General features: G+C 44.2%; 1 protein-coding gene across 1 annotated transcript; it reads right to left on the bottom strand.

Moving 5' to 3' along the window:
* Positions 1-5,991: 5,991 nt before the first annotated feature.
* Positions 5,992-15,157, bottom strand: SERTM2 (serine rich and transmembrane domain containing 2). The gene is made up of 2 exons (XM_048319247.1): positions 14,746-15,157; positions 5,992-11,710 (listed from the first exon to the last, which is right to left on the bottom strand). Exon 2 carries the CDS (start codon positions 11,109-11,111, stop codon positions 10,833-10,835), a length of 279 nt encoding a protein of 92 aa, XP_048175204.1. The 5' UTR covers positions 11,112-11,710; positions 14,746-15,157; the 3' UTR covers positions 5,992-10,832.
* Between the last annotated feature and the right edge of the window lie 7,867 nt (positions 15,158-23,024).

The raw sequence follows: 23,024 nt of genomic DNA, 5'->3' as shown, positions 1-23,024 counted from the left end.
AATCAGATCTTGGTGTTATGTTTAGGAGAGCCATTATTGCTGCCTGCACTAATGTCAAAACAAGACTGTTTTATATTATCTTGCCTGTAGAGAAAGCTTCTGAACTCAGGATAGTCCTGTTTGCTTCACCCTGTAGCATGCTTGTGCATGGCCACCTGTACTTCCATCCACAGTAATCATGCCTTTCCCTTTCCCTTTCCCTTTCCCTTTCCCTTTCCCTTTCCCTCTCCCTGCTGAAAACAAGAGCTGTTCAGCTGCTGAATGTTTGTGTTCATTACATGAGGCTTTGTGTACCAGTGTTTCCTGTTAGTGGCACAGTACAAAGCACTGTTCTTGTCACTGTGCCATCTTAAAACGGTGATTCATGGTTAAACCCGTCCAAATGAAGGGCCTTGGTTTTGGTTTGTCTGATTTGTAAGCGTATCACAGATTGGAATGATGGCTGAGGGTAGACCGAAGCCTTAAATCTGTCCAAAAGTGGGGTGAAACATGGCAGATGTACAGACAGGTCAGCTTTATGTGCCTTGCTTGGAAGGTGGAACTATTAAGGCTGAAAAGTTCTTCACACTTCCCAGCATGGTCCAGGTTTAATCCCTTTGGTAATGGCTCTGAGCTTTCAGTGTGGGTATGGGCAGCTGGCCATCAGAATTTGAACTGAGGACATTTGCAGGCTGCTGGGCCACTGTTATGTAGAACAGCATCAGGTTGCTGTCAGACAGTGCTGAACTTGACCCAGTGTCTTTGCCATGAGGCAAATAATGTTCCTTTTCTGTCCCTTATCAAAGGGATGTAATTGCCTGGCAGCACCCACAGTTATATGTTGACACTTCTGACATAACTAGTAAAATAAATTAATTTTTCCAAAGGTAATGAGGTTGATATTAAAGAAATGATTCATGCCTAAGATCAAAAGGAAATGTCTTCTGAAGCAGTGTCCCATGTCCCTCCAGGGCCTTAGATTTCTGTCATCATAGGTAAAATCATTCCCTTTGGTTTCTCTGAACCTGGAATTTTATTTTCTTATTTTGTGAGGCAGTGACTTGGTGAGGATTCAGGTAAAATCTTCATTGATTCTGAGATTGGTATTACATAAGGTACTGCTGGGATATAGTGGTCCCTTACCATTTTCTGTTTATGAACAACCTATCCCAGGGTGCTAATTAGTTGGAGGAGTTGCATATACACAGAGCACTGGTTTGTTCCTCTGTAAAAATACATTTGGGGTTGATGTGACTTGGCTTAATTGTGAACATCCTGTATTTTCTGAAATCAGCAAGGTAATAGCAAAAATTTGTGAGACTGGTATTTTTCACCTAAAAATCTAATTACAAATATTTGGTTAATTCTTAATAACAACCGTCCTCATTAAGGATTTGTTAGATGCAATAAACACATTTAAATATTTTTTTTAACTTCCACAAAATCTGGCCACATCTTGCTTGCACTGAAGAAGATCTGTACTTGGGGGGTGGTACCTTTGTTCTGTGGTTGTCATCAGCTATTTTCTTGTCCCAGGTGCTGTGCAGGCTGGAAGAAATTCTTCTGTGTGCCTTACTTTGACATACAAATATGATTTGTGTCATGCCAGGTGTTTCTGTTCTGACTTCAAGGATGCCTGAGCAAACATGAGGGAAAGCATGGATGGTTGTAATCTGTGGCTTCTGAGATTAGGTAATGCAGATGCCTTAAACTGATCATAAATGTTCTTTGGGATGCTTTATTTTGCTCAGAGGAAGAATGTTCACATCAGACTCAGATGAAAGTCTTGAAGATATTTGTGGGTTCTAGGTAATAATGATACATCAGTTTTAAATTGAAGTCTGTGCTTCAGAAGTGGCTGCACTCGGAGGAACCAGCATGATCTCCATGGGTTTATGCAACAAAAATGAACACCAATTACAGTGCATTTTTTCCACTGGGACTTAGCCCATCATTTTGTCTAATTATGGTATGAATCCCACAATGGAGAAACCCTTCTTCTGCAAAGAACCAATTCCCCCTAGAAATGCTAAAAATCTTAAAGTACTCCAATTATAATGAATTTTGCAATAGATAAAGAGAGCCTGTGCCAGCCACTTACCACATAAAAATAAAAGAAACAAAACAAAAACTCCAGAAAAACATGAAGGACTACCCTGAGAGACAAAGAGGGAATGTGTAATAGTTTGTATAAACTCCTCTCACTCTTTATCTAGGCTCCTACTAAATAAAATGACTGATCTATGAAGCATTACTGTCAACTGATTGCTGATGGATTTACTGACATACACTCAAGGAATAATGTTGGACTAGAGAGGAAGAAAATGGCTGAAAACATGTTCTGCTCCACTAAGAAATTCTGAGACAATGAGACCAGTAGTTCTGTCACCAGGCATGTTACATCTCCAAATGCTTTGCCTGTGGTCAAGAAGGGAAAAACCTCTGATTTCCTCACTCACAGCCCTATTCTTCAGCCCAAGTTCCAGCACTGCAGATCTGAGATGGTTCACTAAGCTGCAAAGCTCTGCTGAGGGTTGTTCAAAAGACTGCTGAGTGACAAAAAAGTCAGCAGAGAGAAGAGCTACAAGGCTTCTTTGATACAGTGGAGGATGAGAATGACAAAGATTAAGCTACGGTCACTCGGGGATGAAAACTCCACACAAACATATTTTATTTTGCCTGACGTTCTCTTATGAGTTTAAAACCAGCAGTGGTAACTAAAGAGGCAGTGTTTAATATTGAAATTGCCTTCCCCAGCTGCTGGTGAAATTGAATCCAAACTCTTATTTTCCTTCCATAGAATGCAATATACGTTCATACTTTATAACACTGAATAAAAGATTTTTCAGACTCGCTTACAAGAAAGAATAAACAGCCTTCCCTAGAGGAAGACTGCATTTATTTACAGATTGGTCTGCTAAAAAAATCCAAACCAAATGATGATTACTACTGAAAGATGATACCTTGGGAAGTGAAAACCTGGTACAGCTGGATCTAATCACCTGAGGGAGTGACAACAGCTCTCACGGCTTTCAGGCTGTAGAGATGTTTGTTTGTCATGTTTGTCTTTCCTTCAAGGAAACCATTGAGAGAATTTATACACCCAGAAAGACAAAATCTCTGTTAGACAAAACCTTGCAACTCTCAAATCTTCCTGCTTCAATAGCACAACTCAAACCATGTAGTAGCAGTCCAAGGAGAGCTGGTTGTTTTCTCCTTATTTTACCTTTAAATTACATTCAAATATTTTATTTAGATAATTCCTTGCTATCAGTTTCCTGTGTTCTTCTGTGAGTGGTTGTGATGTGCAAAGGTAAATGGAAGGAGCAGCACATGGAATGTGCACAGAGGCAAACTGGGCACAGCCAAGCTGCATTTGCTGTACCCGACCTCAGGGGAAAGGGCTGCTTGTCCAAAGAAACTTTTCAAAGCAGGTCACACCTAGAAAAAGCAGACTCATTCTCTGTCTGCATTCCCAAGTCCTAGGCTGGCAGTGCAGCTTTGACTCCTGCATTTGGTTTGGCTGCTGCTGCTTTCTCAGCGTCTGCTGCCTGCTGTGAAGGAGATCACATTGCTCTGAAGTGAGAAATGACTGGTCTTCTTGTCTGATGTATCCTAATGTGTATTTTTACTCTCTATGAACATCACTGGCACTCTGCTGTTGATTCATTCCTGTGATTTACTGTGTGGCTGTTGTGTTTAGATTCAGCTGGATCATGAGTAAACCAGTAGGAGAAAGCTACAGTCACACATCTCTCCACAACAGACCTTCCTTGGCCTTGCACACCTCTTGTATGGAATAATATTCTCTGTGTCATGGGTACTTGTGTGCCTGCATAAACTGGACACTCTGACCTAAAGTTTTCATGATAAGTATCTTGCTCTGTCCCCTGCTCTTGAGGTGTGAATAATTCTTGTGTTCTCAAGTTTCCTCAGAAAGATAATAAAAAAAAAAGAGGCGACGATGCTGAACTAATCAGTATTCATAAGATGGAAAGGCTTCTCTGAGCTTTTAAGTGGCAGAAGTGACACCAAATGTAAAGGTGTTGTCTACAAGCTTTATGTCTGAACTGTGACTTGCTCGTGGGTATTAAAGGCAGCTTTCTAGAGAAAGGCCTTCAAGACATCCCACTGCCTCAAAGCATGGTCAACTTTTCTAATCTCTTTGTTATTGCTGTTGTCCAGCATGGGCCTTGAAGACACCGAATTTCCACTAAAGCAGTAGCCTTTGGGGGACGTTTTAAGAATTCTAAGCCAGCAAAATTCATTGAAAAAGTAGAAATAGAACAAAATCTCACCCTGGCTAAGTATACACTCAGTCTGTCAGCATTTCTTTTCCAAATTGCTTTGCAGCAAATTATTATTCATCTGAGCAGTGTGAGTGGAGGGAAGCAAGTCAGTGGAGCAATGATGTGTCTATAGTAAATTGATGGATAGGTACCAGCAAAAGTCAAACAAAGGAAAAGCAGCCTCAGCACTCTGATCCCAGGGGTTTCTTTCTTCTGAGAAGCTTGTAGAAGTGCATATGGAGAATATTGCTGTGCTGTGGTTATCTGTTACCCATCCCTTCGGTGCTGGTTATGCTCTGAAACAATAAACACCTCGGAAATTCAGCACAGCATTAGCCCAAACCAGGTGCATTCAGGATGCTTCCTGCTTTCTTCTGTTTTGTTGGACACAAACAACAACAAGAAGTCACATTTCTTCCCCTCTAGGTGCTAACATGAAGTGCAAACTGGTCTGGTGTTCCCATCCTGACAGAGTCAGTGCTGAAAGAGTTGTTCAGAGCTTTTCCGAGGTGTGAAAGCATGAGAAATTTGTGAACAACAGCAAACCCACGTCAGTTTGATTCTGCAGTGACAAGCTGTAAGATTTGCCACCGAGTCTACTGCACCAACCTCACCCTGGCCCAGATTTGAGCTTCCTGGGGCATTATGTCCTAGTCATGCCACAGCAACCTGGACAGGTCCTTATAACCTAAAGATTATGGAGTAATATCACAAAAAGTGCTGCATGCTAACTGCTGTGACCATGAATTAGTTCGAATTAGGATTGCTGAGGCATAAAGAGTAAACTGGAAATACCCACTTTTGAGTTCTGGGCTAAAGACAGAATTCCGATATGGGGAGAATAATGGGAAGCTGGAGGATGCCAAAGCCTGTGGTACACTCAAATCCAGCTCGTGGCTTTGTGCTGTCCTGTAAAGAGTGTCCCAGTGCAGCACTTGCTTGTCCACACAGTTCAAAGGGTAGCCCAGGGCCAGTTTGCTTCCATATCTCCCCTGCATTGTAAGGAAGAGCTTCTCTGCCTGTCGTTTGCTCCCACCTGTGGGGTACACAGAAATATCCCAGACAGGTCCTACTTGATCCTTCAGCATTGTTGGGAGGGATGTATTTTGTTGTTTTTTGGTTTTTTGTTTTTTTTTTTTTCATAAAAATACATAAATAAACTTCATCCAGTAGCTTTGTGGTGCCAGTGTCTGAGGACTTGAAGAAGAACTGGCTTCAGGACAACAGCCCAGCTTAAATGAGATAAATTTCTTGCTTGTAGAGAAGAACAGATTTCAAGCATCAAAGAATGTTGCTGAGCTCTCATTTGGCTTTCAGGTGCCTTTTGTTGTCTGGTAATTGATTTTTATTAAATGGTTCTGTGAGAGCAGGACTATGGCCATGCAGAAAGAATTAATGCAGAGAGAGTCAGCTTAGGAAGTCTGTGGCTATTGCTATTAACTTGATCAAATTATACTTTGAAAATGGATTAATAAATCTAGAGGAGAAGGAAGGGAGGAGAAGGTCTTTTGAATTATTCATCATTTGTTTGACAAGTTTACATAGCCATGAAATGCAGGTGGGAGTATAAGGAGTGGGTTATTTATTAATTGCATATGAATTGCACAGATCTTTCCCTCTTGCAGCCAGATCTGCTTTCACATTTTAGCTTTGACTACAGCTGGACAAATTATTTTTGCCTTCAGCTGAAGAAATTCTAAGTACCTTTGAAAAATCCAATCCATCAAAATTCATATTCAGTTTATTTTTTCACTCTTAACATCAGTCATCTTAGATGATACTTTAACTATTCTTGATAATGAAAGGACTGAGGAGGAAATGTTCATATATCACATTCTGGAGAGCAAGTGTACAAGAAACCAAATTATCCTTGTGGTTTTTTCAGGCTTTATTTTGATATCTGTGCCCACAGAATGAAGGCAAGGAACTGAAGACTGCTCTTACTCTTGCTAGAATTTCACAACCTTCTGTGAAGCCTGAGAATGGTGAAGACCTGAGAGGGCTTTATGGGGTAGGGCTCTTGGCAGATGGAATGTATAACATGCAGTTCCTTTTTGTGAACAAATGCGAACTCTGTGTCAGGAACCGTAACTGAAAATACCTTCCCCAATCCCCAAGTATTTATCCTTTTTACTTAACATTCTGTGTAGTCTTTTTTTTGAGCCCACTGCAAAGATCGAGCAGACCTCACCATCTCCAGGTTTGTTTTTCTACCAAAATGTCAACAATTGAGTCTACAGCTCATGTACCAAGAAAATACCGTTTGAGATTTCCCCTTTCCGGATATATCCCCATCTGAATTTCTAGCCATGAATGTCATTGTACAACTGCACATTTTTTGAAAGACACATGAACAAACTGTGAACAAACGTCCATACCAGAATGTAGCTGAAGTGTAGACACAACACAAAGATGGATACTCTTTGAAAAAAAGTACAACCATCCCACAATTTCACCTCACTTGCTCCCTAACCTGTAGCAAAACAGGTGACTTGTTGCACTACCTGCCAGCAGAGGAATTGTCTGCGTGTCTCCTGCTCTCCAAACCTGCTCTGAAGCTGGAGCTGGCTGGCTGCACTTACCTGGACTCTTCCCTCATAAGCAGTTACGTCATTAGTGACTGCAGGGTAAGGATATGTAAGTTCCTAGTGAGGACAAGTCATACATCTAAGCTGTCATTAATGCTGACAGTTAAATGGATGTGTGACTTCGCATAATTTCTGTGTTTTGAACATTTTTTATTTCTTTTTCAACTAAAATCGGAAAAGGTCCTTTGGGAAGGATCAAGGATCAGGATTGATCCTCTGCTGAGTTATGTTGTTTGCAAAATCACATCTTTCTCTGCAGCCCTGCAAGGATCTGAAAATAAATGTTTATATTTATTCTGACATAGAGAAGGAAAATATTCTACATACCAACCCTTTCTACTCGATACTTAAGGGTCTGTTAATACAGAAAATGCATGCTTGTGGATGGAAATCATGTGGGTGAGATTACTCAAGGATTAATCCCGTCTGGTTTGGGGAGTCACACCATACTCCTGACAGCTCCCAGACTAAGAACCCGGGGAGATTTGGGAGCGATGCTGGTTGTTTGATGAGAGGAGGCTCACTCTGGCCTCACAGTCCCACCCACAAGGGGCTGCTCCTTCAGAACAACAGGTGGCTGTCTTCCCCCGCAGGCAGGGCATGGAGGAGGTGAGGAATTTACTCAATACTCAATTTGTTTCTAGTGTCTGAGATGGGACTAAGGATGGGGGCAGACTGTGCTGGTTCAAGTACTACTCATACAGACTGGTAGAAGGTTTTCTTGCCCAGACACTCCCTGTGGCCAGCAGTTGGTTTGGAATAGTGGCACCATCTGAGTCTGTATGTGAGCTGGTCTTTCAGATCCACGGGTGGGAACATACAGAGCAGTCAGTGACTCACCATTGATAGCACTAAGCCTCTTTATTTTTGTAAAAACCCCCATTTTCGATAGCAGATGGACAAGTGGGAAGGAAACAGCCTGCTGAAGGGGAAGGGTATGACTGTGAGACCTGCAGTGCTCCAAGATGCAGCAAACCCATGCAAAATTTCCAATAACCACTTTTGAAAGCCAAAGAATGCCAAACTCCACTAGAGAGCACTTATCAAACAGCTCAACACATCCCAACAGTCTCTTTTCCCAGAGATATCCCTCAGGTCTGGGACATTGCAAATGATAGTGAAAAGAGGGGAAAGGAATTCTTCTATTTCTCAGTGGGAAAGGCTTTAAAATGTACTGGCATTGTACAGACAAATGAGGCACCCTGAGTGCCTCTGGGGCTGGAGATGTGTCAAGTGGTACAGAGACTTTATGTGAAATGAAGCTTTAGAAAGGAAAACTTGTCCTTTTCGTGTGAGAAGATAGGGCTGCCTTCCATAAGAGTACTACATAAAAATACACAATCTGCCCAAAGATACCATCTGATATAGAAAGTGATTACTCATTTATTTAAAGGATATTTACTGAATATGTTTTAAAGTGTTGTGAGACTTCTGAATTAACATTCCTTGGTGTGATGGAAAGAAGCTCTGTCCTGACAGGTACCTCAGGGGCCATTTTGGCTGAGATCAGAGCAATCAGAATCTGTAATTTTCCATTAGTAGGTCTGATATTTTATGTCAATAAAAGTCTGTCAATAAAAGCTGAGTCTGTCCTGCAGACTCTTGGATACAAGGCTTTTCTGCAGACAGTTGTTCTGGGAAGCTAAGGTGGTTTAGTTGCTGATTTAATAACATCAGAACATTTCTGGTCTAGGTAAGTTGTAGCTTTTGAATGGAGAAGTTTTACAGGGTAAGTCAGATGTTGAGCCTGGGCTACGCTGCCTCATGATGGCTCAATGAATGACACATACCAAGCCAACTTGAGCTGTGTAGATTTTTGTTAATTTTAAATGTCATTGACTAACTCACTAGTCATCTGTCTTAGTTGGATTAATATCCAGATCATCACACAAAATTTTGGCTCTTGTGTAGTACTGAGAGTAGCACTCCTCGAGGAGCCAATCTTTAGATGGGGTGTGAAGCCACCATCCTGCCTGGTGTTGTCCCCATAGAGGGTAACCTGCCTCCTGCCATTTTTCCAGGGGAGCACAGCCAAGCATGGCATGGAGAGACACTGCTGAGAGTGAATTTTTTGCTGTATTCCCTCACACAATCACTGTTCTGGTTCACTGTCCAGGGCCAGGTTGGACGGGGTTTGGAGCAACCTGGGATGGTGGAAGGTATCCCTGCCCATTGGCAGGGGGTGGAATGAGATGATCTTTAAGGTCCTTTCTAACCCAAACCATTCTGGGATTCTGGGATTCACAGATGTGGGGGTTAATGAAGTAAAAAGAAGTTATTCAATGTAAGGAAGCAATGTTTACATGGTTTTGTACTCAATCCATCAGTGAGAAGTAACACTAGTCCTGCCCGTGGATCCAGTGTATCCAGTGGGGATGGTACTCGTCATTCTGCTTCCCCCCTGCCAACCATCTGTACAAGCCACACTCCCAGTCCAAACAGCTCACCCAGACCTTTAAAGGTAAGCAAAAAACCTGTGGTACACAAAGCATTTGAAGAACAATTTCGTGCTACTATCACAAGCCCATGTGACAGTGTCTCCTCTAATTTTGCACTGGGTTTGTGTGAGGACTTTATACTTTCCAAGCCCTTGCAGAGAGCAGAATTGGCAAATAAGAGCCTATGTACATGTGGAAAGCATCCAGGGGATTTTATTGCTAAACTAGAGTTGGACTGTAATAAAGTGGATAAGCTGTGTAAAATACCTGCCCTTTAGAGATGTGGCTGAAACAATTCACTGAAGGCTTTTCTGTGAGAGGCAGTGGCTCTCCCAGGAGTGATTTGCAGTATTTGGTTCCATCTTTTCCATCCGTGGAAGCAAAGCCTACCTCTGTACGCCACTCATAGGACTGGGTCAGATTGTTGTTCCATAAATTTAAATAAACATTTCTTTCCCCCATGAGATTCCATCAGGATATTTGAATCCAATTGTGTCTTTCAGTGCTCAGTGAGTTTACTTTCCATCTGCATGTTCCCTATTAGTCTGTGTCCAAAGCTGTTCCCACTATTCCTTACTGCAGTGCCAGGCCCTGGCATTTCCTCAGCTTTCTTTGGAGGAAAACAAATGAAAAAACTTTGGAAGAACTTGTCTGTCTTTTGAGGAAGAAAACCCAGTATGGATATGAGAGAACATGTTGTTATGAACTGGAGTCTGTTAGGAGAGCAATGTCAATTGGGCTCCCAAAACTCACACTACATTTTAATTACTGAGTGATACTGGGGAGCCTAAAAGGCAGAAAAATGTTTGTATTCAGCTCAGGTAATATAAAGGAGGACAAAGGAAGAGGTAGAATGTCTTTTAAGGTTTTTTTATCTCATTTCCTGCTGCTGCTTTCTTTTTCTTTTAAACCTTGCTTAAATTTTGGCTTTCTTTTCTTTTCTCTTTTAAAGTTCTGTCTCTTTTTGATATCTGGCGTGCAACTAAATGGGTTCTAATGAGAGAAAGGCGTAGTTCCAGCAGGTGATGAAACATTTGTATACTTCAGAAACTCCACTGTTTAATTGCCATTCAAGTGTAAAAGAGCAATTTAATGTTTTCCTTCTTGAGTGGGAGAAATGCCTGAGAATTTTCAAGCCACTGATAATTTCTGTGTGTGCCCTGTGGGCTCTTCCCACTTACACCACTTCACTTCGTTGATTTAGAGAGAGAGGTCAGCAAACTCAGGCTCCAGGACACATTCTGCTGAGTTTCTCTGGTTTTTTGGCTGTCATTAATGTGGCTTTTCCCATTTTCTGTGAGGTTTTTAGAGGGATGTGAGCCTTCCCTGACAGCAGTGGGTTTCTGCAACGCCGATTTTATGGAGACTGTTGCACACGTGCTGCCTGTAGTGCCAACAGCCAGTGACACCCTCCAGGTGCTGCTGAGGGTTCTGCAACAAGTTGTGGGGCTCAACAGGCAGCCAGACCTTCTTTCCACCACCTTTTTGCTGAACAAAGGACCTTTCCCAAGCACAGAGCCCTCTTTGCTTTGGGCTCCCTAAGTGGTGGGGATCCTGCTGTGCATTTCCACGTCTGTGAACTGCTGCACGTTCTCAGTGCTCTCTGGGGAGGCTGAGATGGGGGAGACAACGTGCTTCAGGCGCAGGAGCATGGAGAAAAGCAGGATCAGGAGGATAGCCAGGAGGGTTAGGAACAATCCCACGTACACGTAGAGGCTGGAATATTTGTCTGCTGTCGTGTCTACTTCAGTAGCCAGAGTTGGAAGTTGGACACGGCCAGTCAGGTTTCCACGGAACTTGAAATAAATCTCAGTCATTGCTCTCTGTCAGCTTTGGTCCATTTTCTGTGTTTACCTTCAGATCTCCTGTCTCCCCTCACCAGACTCACAAAGGAGGTCAGGAGAGGAAACTTAGCACAGATGGCATGATGGCTTCAGCAGGAGATGCTCCATCCTCTTGGTGTCACGGCTGCTGTTCACACAGTTAAGCAAACTGCGAGGGACAGGCCTTTGCAAACCATTTTGCACGTTGCTGTCATAATGACAACAAGCATCACACTTGTGCTTTACACTTCCTTCTGGCTTTTATTTCGTCCTAAAAATACTTCGGGCCTCCTTTTGGTAGGTCACCTCCTTTGGCAGGTGAAAAGCTTTGGTCCTTCTCTGAAGCTGAGCTGCAAAGGTTTGCACAGCTTTGGTCTTTGCAAGTGTTGCTTTTCCAGACAGACTGAGCAATCAGCTTTCTGCCAGCTTCTCCCACAGCAGGTGATTTATCCTTGGGTGAGCTGGGGAAGGTTGTTTTCTGCCTTGCCAGACTTCTGGGGGATCCCTTCTCTCCCAATTCAGAGCTATTGGTACTTGCTTAAGGAGTATGCAGTTCTGAATTGCTCATTAGGAACAGTCAAAAAGTCAGCTTTCTAAAGGGAAAAAAGTGAGAGAGAGAGAAGTGACACCAGGTACCAAAATAGCCTAGCCTGTATGTGGTATCTTTAGAACAAATAGATAAGACAACCCCTGTCATGCTCCTGTGAGACACCTTGAGAGGAGGAGAAGCACTGAGTATTTAACTTTAGGAAAAGACCATGCAAATTTAATTGTTAATATCTCCTCTGGTAACACGTTACTTATGGGTACAAGAAGGCCCCACAGTCTGTGGAATCAGATGTCAGAGAGGGAGGGAAGATATGAATCCAATCAGTGTTTTTCACCATGTGTCTCATTTATTGTGTATCAGGACCCTCTTTTTCTGAGTCTGGGTGCACCTGGCAGCTGTCCAGAGCCCTACCTGTCCCCCTGGAGCAACTCTGCTGCAGGATATGATGCTTCCCTCACCTCCTGGCAGCAGAACTTACTGGAAATAGGGGGAATCTTAACGTTTTAGCAGTTTCAGTTCTTCCAGCTGGAAGCAGAAAATGAAAATGCTGAAATTTCACTGCAAATGGTGCATCCAAAAGCATCATGTTCTGCTCTGATAAGACAGAATTTTGGTTTTAGCTGAAACAAAAATGAAAGCACAGAAAAAAGCTGGTGCAATCATTTAGAATGTCCACTGCCTATATACCTACAGGAGATATAAATAGAGTAATATTAACATGGTAATATACTGTGATCATCAGAATAAATGAACCATTAGGTCAATATGATAAAAGCTCTGACACGTGACATTTCACCTGAATGACATATTGCTGCAGAACATTTTGACTTTCAGGGGCCTCAGGCTTTCACTACAAGCAAGAAAGACCTGCTTTGGCTCTCGTGATGGGGAAACATCTCATCTGCTGAGTTTTTGGAGAAGGGACACGGGGGCTTGTCTACACTTTACCTCCCAGCTCCTTCTTCAGTACGAAAGCATTTGAGATAACAGTTACCCACTTTAGGGAATATTGGACCAGATCCTGCTCAGTAATAAACCGGCCCAAATTGCTGATTGAAAAAATGACCTGGGGATTTGACTTCTGCAGTCCCTGTGTGGGCAGTGACTCTGAGCTGTGCTGTGTGTAGGAGGCTGTGGGCAAGCTCAGTGTTTTTCCAGGGGCTGACCCAACCCCTCTGGAGCCAGTTATTCTGGCAGAGGGTTTGGTGCTGATGCAGAGGTGTGGGGAGGGCAGCCAGGCACTTTTGCTCTCAATTACAGGGCAATAACTGTGATTTTCACGCTTGGAATCTATAAATGGAAATTCTTCCCCCGTGAAGAATATTCTCATGTTACACAGCAGGTGGGAAATAGAGGGTGTGAAGGTAACTGACTGTATTAAACTTCTGTTCTTACAATATGATTTCTCTGTTGATAATGAAGTGCAACCAGTCTGCAATCTGACACTTGTGTGAGTTAAAGTACAGAGCAATGTCTTTGCCCATCCCATCTGCTCTGTTACTGAGAGAAAAAGCCAGAGCTGGTTTCTCTCCTTAACGAGCAGAGAGCCTAATGGCTTTATATCCTTCATAAAATTAGACTGCAGAATGCTAAGGACATTAGTCTGAGGTTCAGTAATTAACTGCAAACCAAGATGTTGAATTAGTAAAGCTCAGCTGGGTGTTTATTGATAAAAGGAACAGATTAATAGTAAGAAGTATTAGCAGTGGGGAGCTGGCACTGTTTGGGGGTTTTTTAGGCTCAACTATAGATTTGTCAGGAGCAATCAACTATTCAGACTATTGAAAGCTGTAACATTAACTGCATCTTGTCCAGAAATGAGCCAGAAATAATTCAATAGCTCCAGGCAACCCCAAAGATCTTTGCTTTTCAATCTATCCCATTGAGCACATCACTTTGGATACCAGTAGATTTAGATTTTGTACACTCCCCTTTAAGGAATAGAAGCTGAATGACTGTAGAGACCAACAGGATGTGAAAATAAGTGGTACACAATAATTCTGTGTGTAAAGCAGGTCAGACTATAACTGTGTATGACTCAGATTGGAGGAGGCAGAACCTCACTGGTTACCATGAGGAGCCCTCAACTTCATGGACACAGGAACATTCCCTGTGATCTCAGTTTTCAAGATTTAGTCATTCTCTGGCTGAACAATGCTTCAGTTCTGAGTGATCACTGGTGCTCAGTGGGCGCAGATTGATTCCAAGCAGACACTTGGGGTTTTTTTTATCAGTTTGTGGCTGTTTTTAATCAGGGATTAAAAAAAAAACCAAACCCAAACCCAACATATTTCATCTAATAAAAATCTGTAATGAAAATAGAAGCCTTCATACACAACAAGAGACGGGTTTCTTTTCAGAGTGTGTTGCTGAGCCAGGAAATTCATCAGCCAAAACTTCATGGGCACTGCCATTACCAGCCTCCCACTGCAGCTATCAGGGTGTGGGGAGCTTCAGGTCTGGGGAGTGTTTATGAAGCCTGCATTGCTCTACACTGCACATTTGGAGGTCACAGGGGAGCAGAAAGACAGATTTTCCCCCAAACAGTGCAGACAGACAGACAAACTGATCCTGCAGCTGCAGTAAATGTTTATGTCTTGCCCACCTGATTCCTTCTACTCCCAAGTTCAGTGTGAGCACCACTTGCCAGCACAGCATCTCTGAAAGTGCAGTCAACTTTCCTGAGTTCCCCTTTGCTTTTCCACCCACTCTGGCTCTTACAAACAGGTAAGTGGGACAAAATAGAACAATTACTCGTGTAGCTTCTTTGAGTGCACTGAACTGGCTGGCAAGTACAGGACGGTTTGGGTTTGAACACACAGCACCAAGTGCGTTCTGTCTAGGTCACCTTTACAGAAAAATATCGGCCCTGAAGAAATGCAAAGAAAACACCAAAACTCTCAATTCCATCCATGGCTTGCATTTTCTCCAGGGAGGATCTGAGGGAGAGAAGAGTGGAAGGAGGGTGATGGTGTCTCCTCTTTTAGGGGCAGAGAGGATATTTTGTTCTCATGCTGAACGTGTGAGAGTGCTGGCTGTGGTAGTGCACAGAGAGAGAAGAGCATAAAGCACAGTTACCTTTCAGAGCAGGCAGCAGTGTTGGGATGAGGCACCAGCGTCCCTGCTTCAGACCACGAGCTTGCTGGTGAATCCTCTGGGAACATCTCCTCCCAGGTAGTGGGATCTGTGCAGAAAGGATTTGCTGCCTTATTGCTGGAGTCAGGACAGTGTCCTTTCAGCCAAGTGCACTTTTTCTCCCCTGCTGTTGATCTCCCCGGCAGGGACGGCTCTGACTCCCGATCCTGGGATGTCACCGGAGTAGCATCACCGCTGGGTCCTTCCTTCGCAGGCAGCAGGGGAAGGGGGCGAGGAGCCTTCTCTTGCTGAACTGCGCTGCTGGCATGGAAGCAGCCAGACCCCTCCCTCGGCAGCGACAGGCAACAGGCAGAGGATGAGCCGAGCCACCGGCACTGAGGGAAGGGAGGGAGGCTCTGAGCTCAGCTCACTGCAAAGTTTGTGCGAGGCTCGGCTTAACTCTTTCGTGCTTGCAAGGCTGCGCTGCCTGCTGATTGAGGAGTGAGACATGAGTCTGGAGGGCAGCTCATCAGTTCTCTCATTTTCTGGAAGGTGCAAAGGGTTTTTTTGTGTTTTGTGCCTCTTGGGGAGGGTTACCGAGTGAGGGCTGACAGCTGGGTTCCTGTCTGGAGCATGGACCAGTGTCACCTTTCAGCTGAGACCCTGAGGATAGTCCCCAAGCATTGCTCTTTGCCAGTGGAGCTTTCGATGCATTTTTGTGCCTGTGCCTGCTGTGTGGTGGTTTGGGAAGGGTTGTCCTGAGTTTACAGGTCCTGTCTCCCCTGAGTAGTTTGAAACTGCACGAATAAGCATAACAACTTTGCAGTGTTGTGGGGAAAAATGATTTTCACCGATTTATGAATTCGTGAAGCCCAAATCTACAGACAAGATACCACAGAAATGAGGCAGAGGGAGCTAGGGTTGGGTGAGAACCCAGACCATGCGGATCCCTCTGATTGCCACACCTTTCGACCTGCAATTTCTTCAATGTCCCAGGCTGACAGAGTGAGGATGTTTTGTGACAGATCAGTTTGGGATGCATTGCAGCTGCCCTCGAGGTGTCCCAGCAGAGGAGGTGACCAGCACACGAGATGAAGCAGCTGCAGTTTGCAGCTCTGAGCCCTGCATTTCATGTGCCCGTGTCCCTGTGCTCCAACAAGGGCTGGAGGCACCTTCATGGGGTGAGCCTGACCCACAGCCCCACACTGACCTCTGGGCTTCTGGTAATTCCCAGATTGTCTTCCATGGCCTGTATTTGGGGCACAGGAAACAAGCTTCTCCTCTGAAAAGTAGGTCCCACACAGGGGTTTGGGAAAGATGAGTTAATTCTCTCTTTCTGCAGCTTTCTGTGTGACAAAATAGAGGCATTTAATCTCCAAACTGTCTCCTAGAATAGCTTTGCCTCTCTGGTTCCCTATGGCCACAGCCTGAGCAGAGGGGCCAAAGGGTAATGAAACCCAGAGCTGCACAGCTCTTTCATCCTCCTGGGATGCAGAGCTGTATTATAAATACATCTCTCTGAGGGCTCTTCAGTCTCTGGAGTTCACAAGCACAGTGTATTATCACAATGCAGCACTCTTTAGATAAATAAAACATAGTCCCTTAAAAAAAACCCCAATTCCTCCATGCTTCTGTGCAGGGATGAACTCTGTGCAAACCAAGACATAAAAGGCAGCTTTTATTGCTGATTTTATTTCATATTTCTTTTGTTGTAATATCAAATGCTGTTCCCAATACTGCAGTCTATGCCACCATTCCCTGCTAGGCACACAGGAATGAAAGTACAGTGAGAAGGCAGAAGGAAGAATGTGCATTCTTCCCCTGGAATTGCTACAATTGCTGCTTTACCAACAAACCACCTGACAGCACCTCCAAACCCTTGGTACACATCCTTGTATTTAAGAAGAAACAAGGGAGAGCTCTGTTTAAGCAGGAATTTGTGTTGCTGGTTGAATTGATGAGACCCAGAAGAGACAGATGTGTTGAAACCTGCATCCTTGCTTGCTATATAATGCTAATGAGCAGTGCTGAAATGAAAGGCTCTCTCCCTGTCCATGCCATCCAGCTTCTCTGCTCAGCCTTTTTTCCCCCTTTGTTGATTTTGCAGTAAATTATCTCTCCCTTTTGTAGGGCCAAGCTGCTGCTTGCTGGGTGGGTGCACTTGGGTTTCTTGTTTGCTTTGTAGCTGGGTATAATAATGACAGATGGATTTTAAATACTGCCACAATTCATACCAGCTGAGGCTGATGAATACTTGACTGAATGATTGCTGAATTCCTGACTCGTTGAGAAGTACCTAAATTTTTGGGACAATCAGTGACAAATTTGTGTTACGTGAAATGAAGGTGTACAAATTCCCTTGGAGATACTCGGAGATATGACCCCAGTGAATGTATTTTTTTAAAACAGCCATTGGGAATTCAGGGGCAAAAGCCCAGGGAGGTTGTTGGACTCTTTCCTTTGAATTATTTGATCCATGCCTCAAGCTTTTAATCAGGTCATTTTACACATCTTTCTCATAATGATCCCCACCAGTCTTAGAGTGAAATTTGGATTTAAGAAGCAAACATGATCTCTGAATGATTGTTAGTGAGTATAATCTGTGTGTTCCTATAGGGATTCTTCTGTTGCCCTAACTCATGAATACTATGAACACAGTAAATGCATATTTTGGGTCTTTAAAAATTCCTTGCAGTGCAGCTGCAGTGAATGGAGAGCTGAAGCAAGGGGTAACTGTTTGTCTTGGCAGCCTGGGATCTGTTGTAAATATGTTTTTGTTCTATTATGTTTTGTCTTTAGAGCCACAGCACCGAGTGGCAGATGATCTGTACCACAAACAGGCTGGTAGAACACATAAAAAAGATGTGTTTTGGTAGGCTTTGAATCAGGAGTCTCTAATGGATGGAATTTAAAATATGATAAATATTCGGGTTCATGTGAAATGGGTCCAGCTGCCACCAGCTTTGAGGGAGAAGCACCACAGTCCAGGAGGTGGCAACCTGGAAATCAAAGCCAATTGCCTCAGGCTTGTTCCTTGCTTAGGCCCCAACCAAATGGACTGACTTCTCTCAGTCTCATTTCTTTTTCATGAAAAGGGATAAATTATTAGTTCCTCCCCGCTGGAGTGCTACGCAAATGCAGTGGTCATGTGTCCCCTGCTCCAGCAGCAGCCAGTGCCTTTCCCTCTGTGCATTGCCACACAATCTCCTCTTGTCCAGCACAGCGTGTCTGAAAACGCTCCTGTGTTCAGACTCAAAGAGTTTCGCTGCTTGGAAAGGCTCTGGGGCTGCTTTGACAATTTGGCTTTGTTTGGAACTTCACCATTGCAATGCTTCAGTTTATTTATAGAAACTTCATCTCCCACAGATGACTGAAGAAATTCAGCGTTGTCTGACGCTGCTGCTAATTTTTAGGGACGTTTCTAATTTGATTTACAGTTGTCACTGAAGGGCTACATTGTTCTGCACAGAATTCTGTCTGGAACAGCCCTGAGCTTCGTTTTTGTCAGTGAGCTCATGGAGAAGGCTTTGCATGTCCCCAGAATGGCATTAACACCCCTCACAGAAGGGACTTGCAGTGCTCTAGATAAGTCAGTGAGGGCTGGCTCAGGTAGGGCCAGCTGGCAGTGAACAGGGTCCTGTGGACAGCCCTTGGAGCGAGGGTTATCTGGGAAGCACATTCCACCAGGATCCAAACCACATGTACATGTCAGCCACCCTCTATCAAGCTCCCACATGGATCACGTGGACCTTGGCAAAAATTCGTTGGAAAATGAGGCAGGGATTGAACTTTAAACAGATCCTTGTTCTCCAGCCCGTGGTCTGGAATATTATTATTATTTCTCCTGAAACAGGAATAGTTCTTGCAGCAGTGCCTATTTTTAGGGAGTTCAGCACGAATTCTAGACCCAGGAGCTTCATGCAGGTCTGGAGAAACTTTGAGATGTGCTGATCCTTCCATTTTGGCTGGCCAGTTGCTAAGATACAACCTGAGAGATGACAGTGAGCCACTGTGCTTCACTCACTGAAAATGGGCTCTTGTTTTTAACCCTCCCAGCCCAGCTTGTCCCAGAGCTCACCAGGGCATCGTGACATGACTGGTGGCAGCACAATAAACACAATAAACACAATAAACACAACACCTGGGCCTTGCTGTAGCCACAGGAAGACAGCCTGGCTTCCTGGAGATGAGGTTGTTTCCCTTCAGGATGGACAAATAATCCATGGGGACAACGCAGCATTTGTTGGGAATTGAGTCACCCATGGAATTTTCTCCTTCCTCTCCGCATGGCAGGGCTGGTGCCCCAGGGGATGCTTGGCAGGGGCCTCAGTATCCAACCAACACCTGAGGTGTGTAAATGTGTGGATTTTGCATGTTTTGTGCTATCTGCTCTCCTCTGGGGGTTCTGGATGGAGCCTGGAAATGTGTTTTGTATTCCCACCTCACTCCCCCACTGCCTGGCTCCATGCTCTGGCTGTGGACAGCATTACCCTCAGTGTTCTTGGTAGCACTCCATGGTCACTCTTGGACATGTTGTCACCACAAAGCCCCTCCCAGCCCACCCAGAGCTGTGTGCAAAGAGCCCTTGGACTCCTGTGGGTGCCTCCCAGGTTTCCTCCTGCAGGAACAGCTTGTAGGGTTAATAATGCTCAGGTGTGATTCCCTGAAAGGTTATTTCACAGCACAGATGATCTGAGGAAGGTCTCAGATACAGCCACACAAGCTAAAGGCACCACCTGAGCTTGGCAGGCAGCACTTGGGACCACAATATTGATCAGTAATTCCTGAGCAGAACCATCCCTAAGCTGGAGTTCCCCGTTGTGCAGGATGGCATTTTGGTCTGAGCTCAGAGCTCGTGGACTCAGATGTTGACCAACTCTCTACTGCCAAGGGACCCATGAGGCAAATCTTTAAAATATGAACAGATAATTCCTGGATTGTGACCAAATCCTCCCAGCCAGGGCCATGAAGCTGAGTGAAGGGTGGGTAGAGCACGGGGAGTGTGAGCTGCAAAACAGTTAAACCCTTCTCTGAAGCCTCTGATGCCACATTATTTGCATGATTCACAGTTAACAGATGGGCTTCTGCCTCTATTGCAAGGGGACCAGTTCTTCAATTGCCATCATTAAATAATAATCATGACAGTTTATACTGAAAGGAAAACAATTTTGCGATGACCCCATTACACCAATTTTTGTTTCCTTGGTTTGTTTGTTTTAATTCCAGTCTTAGGGAAGAAAATCTCTTTTCTCAGTTCTCATTTACAAAATATGCAGCTGAGAGAGCTCTGCCCACCCACACACTTTAACATTTCAGATAACAGCATTTCCATGCAGCACTGGATGAACTCTTTCTAAACCTGTCTGGAGGAAACATGGTTGAAATAGTGAAAAACAGTGATAGGTGCAAACACTGCCATCTCTGCTCTGCCACCCATTTCCACTGCAGTTTTGAGGAAATCCTCTGTTTGGATGCATCTGTTCTCTACAGGAGAGCACAGCACAGGAATCCTGAGCTGCTGCCAGTTGTGCTAAAAGAGTTATCATAGTGTAAGCTTTAAAGAAATAATCTTAGAGGTGATACAAAAGCCATTCAGGTATTTCTCTTTCATCCAGTTCCCAGGAGTGACCCTTCTCAACAGCAGGGATCCCTCTCTTGCCATGGCTCCCTAAACACTGCTCTGGCTTCCCCCCCAAAGCACCTGTACCTCAATATCTGCCATTTACAGACCCCACGTGTCTGTAAATGTTATCCCCCTTTATTCTACTGCAGCGAGGGAATGGGCAGAGAGTTAAGCCACGTAAACCAACTCTGAAATCCTTTCTGCTTCATGGGGAGCCCAGTTGGTGCTTGGAGAGTGCTGAGGAGGAGAGCAGGCAGGATGAAGACATGTGAAGAACAACTGCACAGTGTCTGAGTTCCCATTTTGATGCCTTTGTTTGTCTAACAGCAGTCACAAGTTCCCTCTGCCCCAGCCTCTGGGTCAGTAGCAGAACAAGCTCACTGGCCAGTTCCACTTAATTATTGTTCATTTTTGGTGACACAAAGAATAAATATCCCTGTGTGATTCTGCTTAACTGATGTGCCTGGTTATTAATAGCCAGCTTTGGTGTCCCTCTCAGCCTGTGTGCCACAGAATACACTTCCCTTCTGTCTCCAGGATCAAGTTGTCTGGGAAGCCACTGTTCTGTGAAAACACTGGACAAAAAGCTTATTGACCAACCCTTCCTTTTGAACAGAAGACTGATCTCTCTTTTTATTTTTAGCCTGTTAACAACAAATGTTGCTTTATTGGTTCACTTTTCAGAGATGAAGATATGTTTTCAGTTTGGACAAAGACCTTTACCCAGAAAGATTCACCACATGGTTCTGCATGGCCACTTGGTCCTTCTACTCTGCCTTGCTCTACACAACCTCACTGAGTTCTCACTGGAAGCAGGTTTTATCCATGCCCCAGATTGACTTTGCAGCAACTCCCAGCTTCTTAAACCCCAGACTTCTCTAGTGCCTGGGCATCAGCTCCAAACTCAGTCCATTCTGCCACATGGGTCTTGTGCAGAAATCAGGTGATGCTCTTTAGAGGAGAGAGGGGCTTCTTGTCCTCCCTGCTGGGCAGTAGTGGCCAGCTGAGATGTCCCTTGCTGCAGGAAGGACACTGAAAAGAGACAGGGTGTGGATGCCAAGCTGTTGCTGAAGATGGGCTTTTGTCCCTGTTGTTATTTTAACAGCAGTTCCATGTACCCAGATTAAGGGACATTTAAACATCCTGGGCCAGGTCCACTCTCCACACACCCCCGTGACTCCCACTGGAATTGTAAAGGCATTCAACCCTTCTCTGGCAGTGGTTTTGGGAAATATGAAGTCTGTGTCAGTGTCTGTTCAGTGCTGTTCTCTGTAAAGCTTTCAAATTCTCTATTTCCACCTCTGGAAGGGAGAGGAGCTTTCTGTCTTACCCATTAATGCCAGCAAAATCCCTGTTCCCATTTCCAAGGATTTTAGCCCTGTGCTACAGGGAGGACAAGGCACATTATCTGCTTCTGCATACAATTTATTATCAACATTTCTTCCTGCTTCAGCTCTGCTTCTGATGACAGGCTCAAAAGAATAAAGAGAAAGAGTAGCAAGTGTAGGAATAACATGCTGAACTGCTGGTGTCTTTCTTAAGCTGTAAGAGGAGCATGTAGAGCGTGTGTGTGATGTTCTGGGGCTCTCAGTCCTGCAAAGATTATCCTGGGACAAAATGTGTGCATTAAAATGGGATGAGAATGTAAGAGAATAGACCTCTGAGGGCCACTGCTTTAGAATGAGGGAATCTCCACGGCCATGAGCTTGGAGTAGACTCAGAATCATCAGCTAGGAGATTTTCACACCACTCTGTAGAAACTTCTGTGTGTGGACCCCACCAGACTGCAGGAGTGCCCTGCCTGGTTGAATGCAAACAACTGAGTTAATCATACAGATAACTGTGAGAGTGCAGCTTAAATTCCACTGGGGATCTGTAAAGTCCAGTCACTGAAGGACATCATCACAACACCCTGCAGTGTAATCAACTCTGCTGATTTAAATGTAAGTCCTCTCAAGGGAATTTAAATCTCTGAATTTTCCTGAACCACCTGATCTCCTTTCAAGAAGAAGGAAGATTTGTAGCACTACTTTTTCTACTCATAAAATGCCTCTTGCCCTTTCATATTTTGAGATATTTCATTTTCAGTGCCTATAATTCCACAAGGTACCTTCATGCTGTTTAAAATGTACAGACACTTTGCAGTGCATGAGCTGTGATACAGAAGCTACCTTCTCCCATCAAACATTTCCTGTGGGCAGGAAAACACTTTTTAAAAGATATTAGGGAAATCTGGAATTCTTTCCTGCTCTTTGTCCCAGCAAAGCACAATCTCAGACCTGATGGCAATACAAGGTCCACAAAAGAATAACTCTTTTTGAAGGAATCCTGTGTTAATGGAACGTGGCACATCAGTGTCTGCACTCACACGTTCCTGTGTGAGGAAATCATGACTGTCAGTTTCGGAGACACATCCTGTTCTTTCTGGTAGTGGGAGATTGAGGTCTTGCTCAGATCTAGTGACACGTGAGGATTCTCTTTGTTGGCCTGCTTGTGGCTGTCACAGCACATCACATTCATTATCAGCTGAGGTAAGACTTGTTTTATGAGCCTGACAAGAAATGTTGACGTGTCTGAGGTGCTTGGGATAATTCATCTGAGAAAGAGGGTGAATTCCTTGCACAGGGAACATGCTTGTCTGCTGGAAACAGCTAGGGAG

Source organism: Corvus hawaiiensis, chromosome 14 (genome assembly GCF_020740725.1).
Source record: "Corvus hawaiiensis isolate bCorHaw1 chromosome 14, bCorHaw1.pri.cur, whole genome shotgun sequence".
In the NCBI taxonomy this organism is placed as follows: Eukaryota; Metazoa; Chordata; class Aves; order Passeriformes; family Corvidae; genus Corvus; species Corvus hawaiiensis.
This window is presented reverse-complemented; position numbering and strand designations above follow the sequence as displayed.

Bases quoted from the DNA above. Each gene is read 5' to 3' on its own strand.
- SERTM2 (XM_048319247.1), bottom strand. From the start codon at position 11,111: ATGACTGAGATTTATTTCAAGTTCCGTGGAAACCTGACTGGCCGTGTC.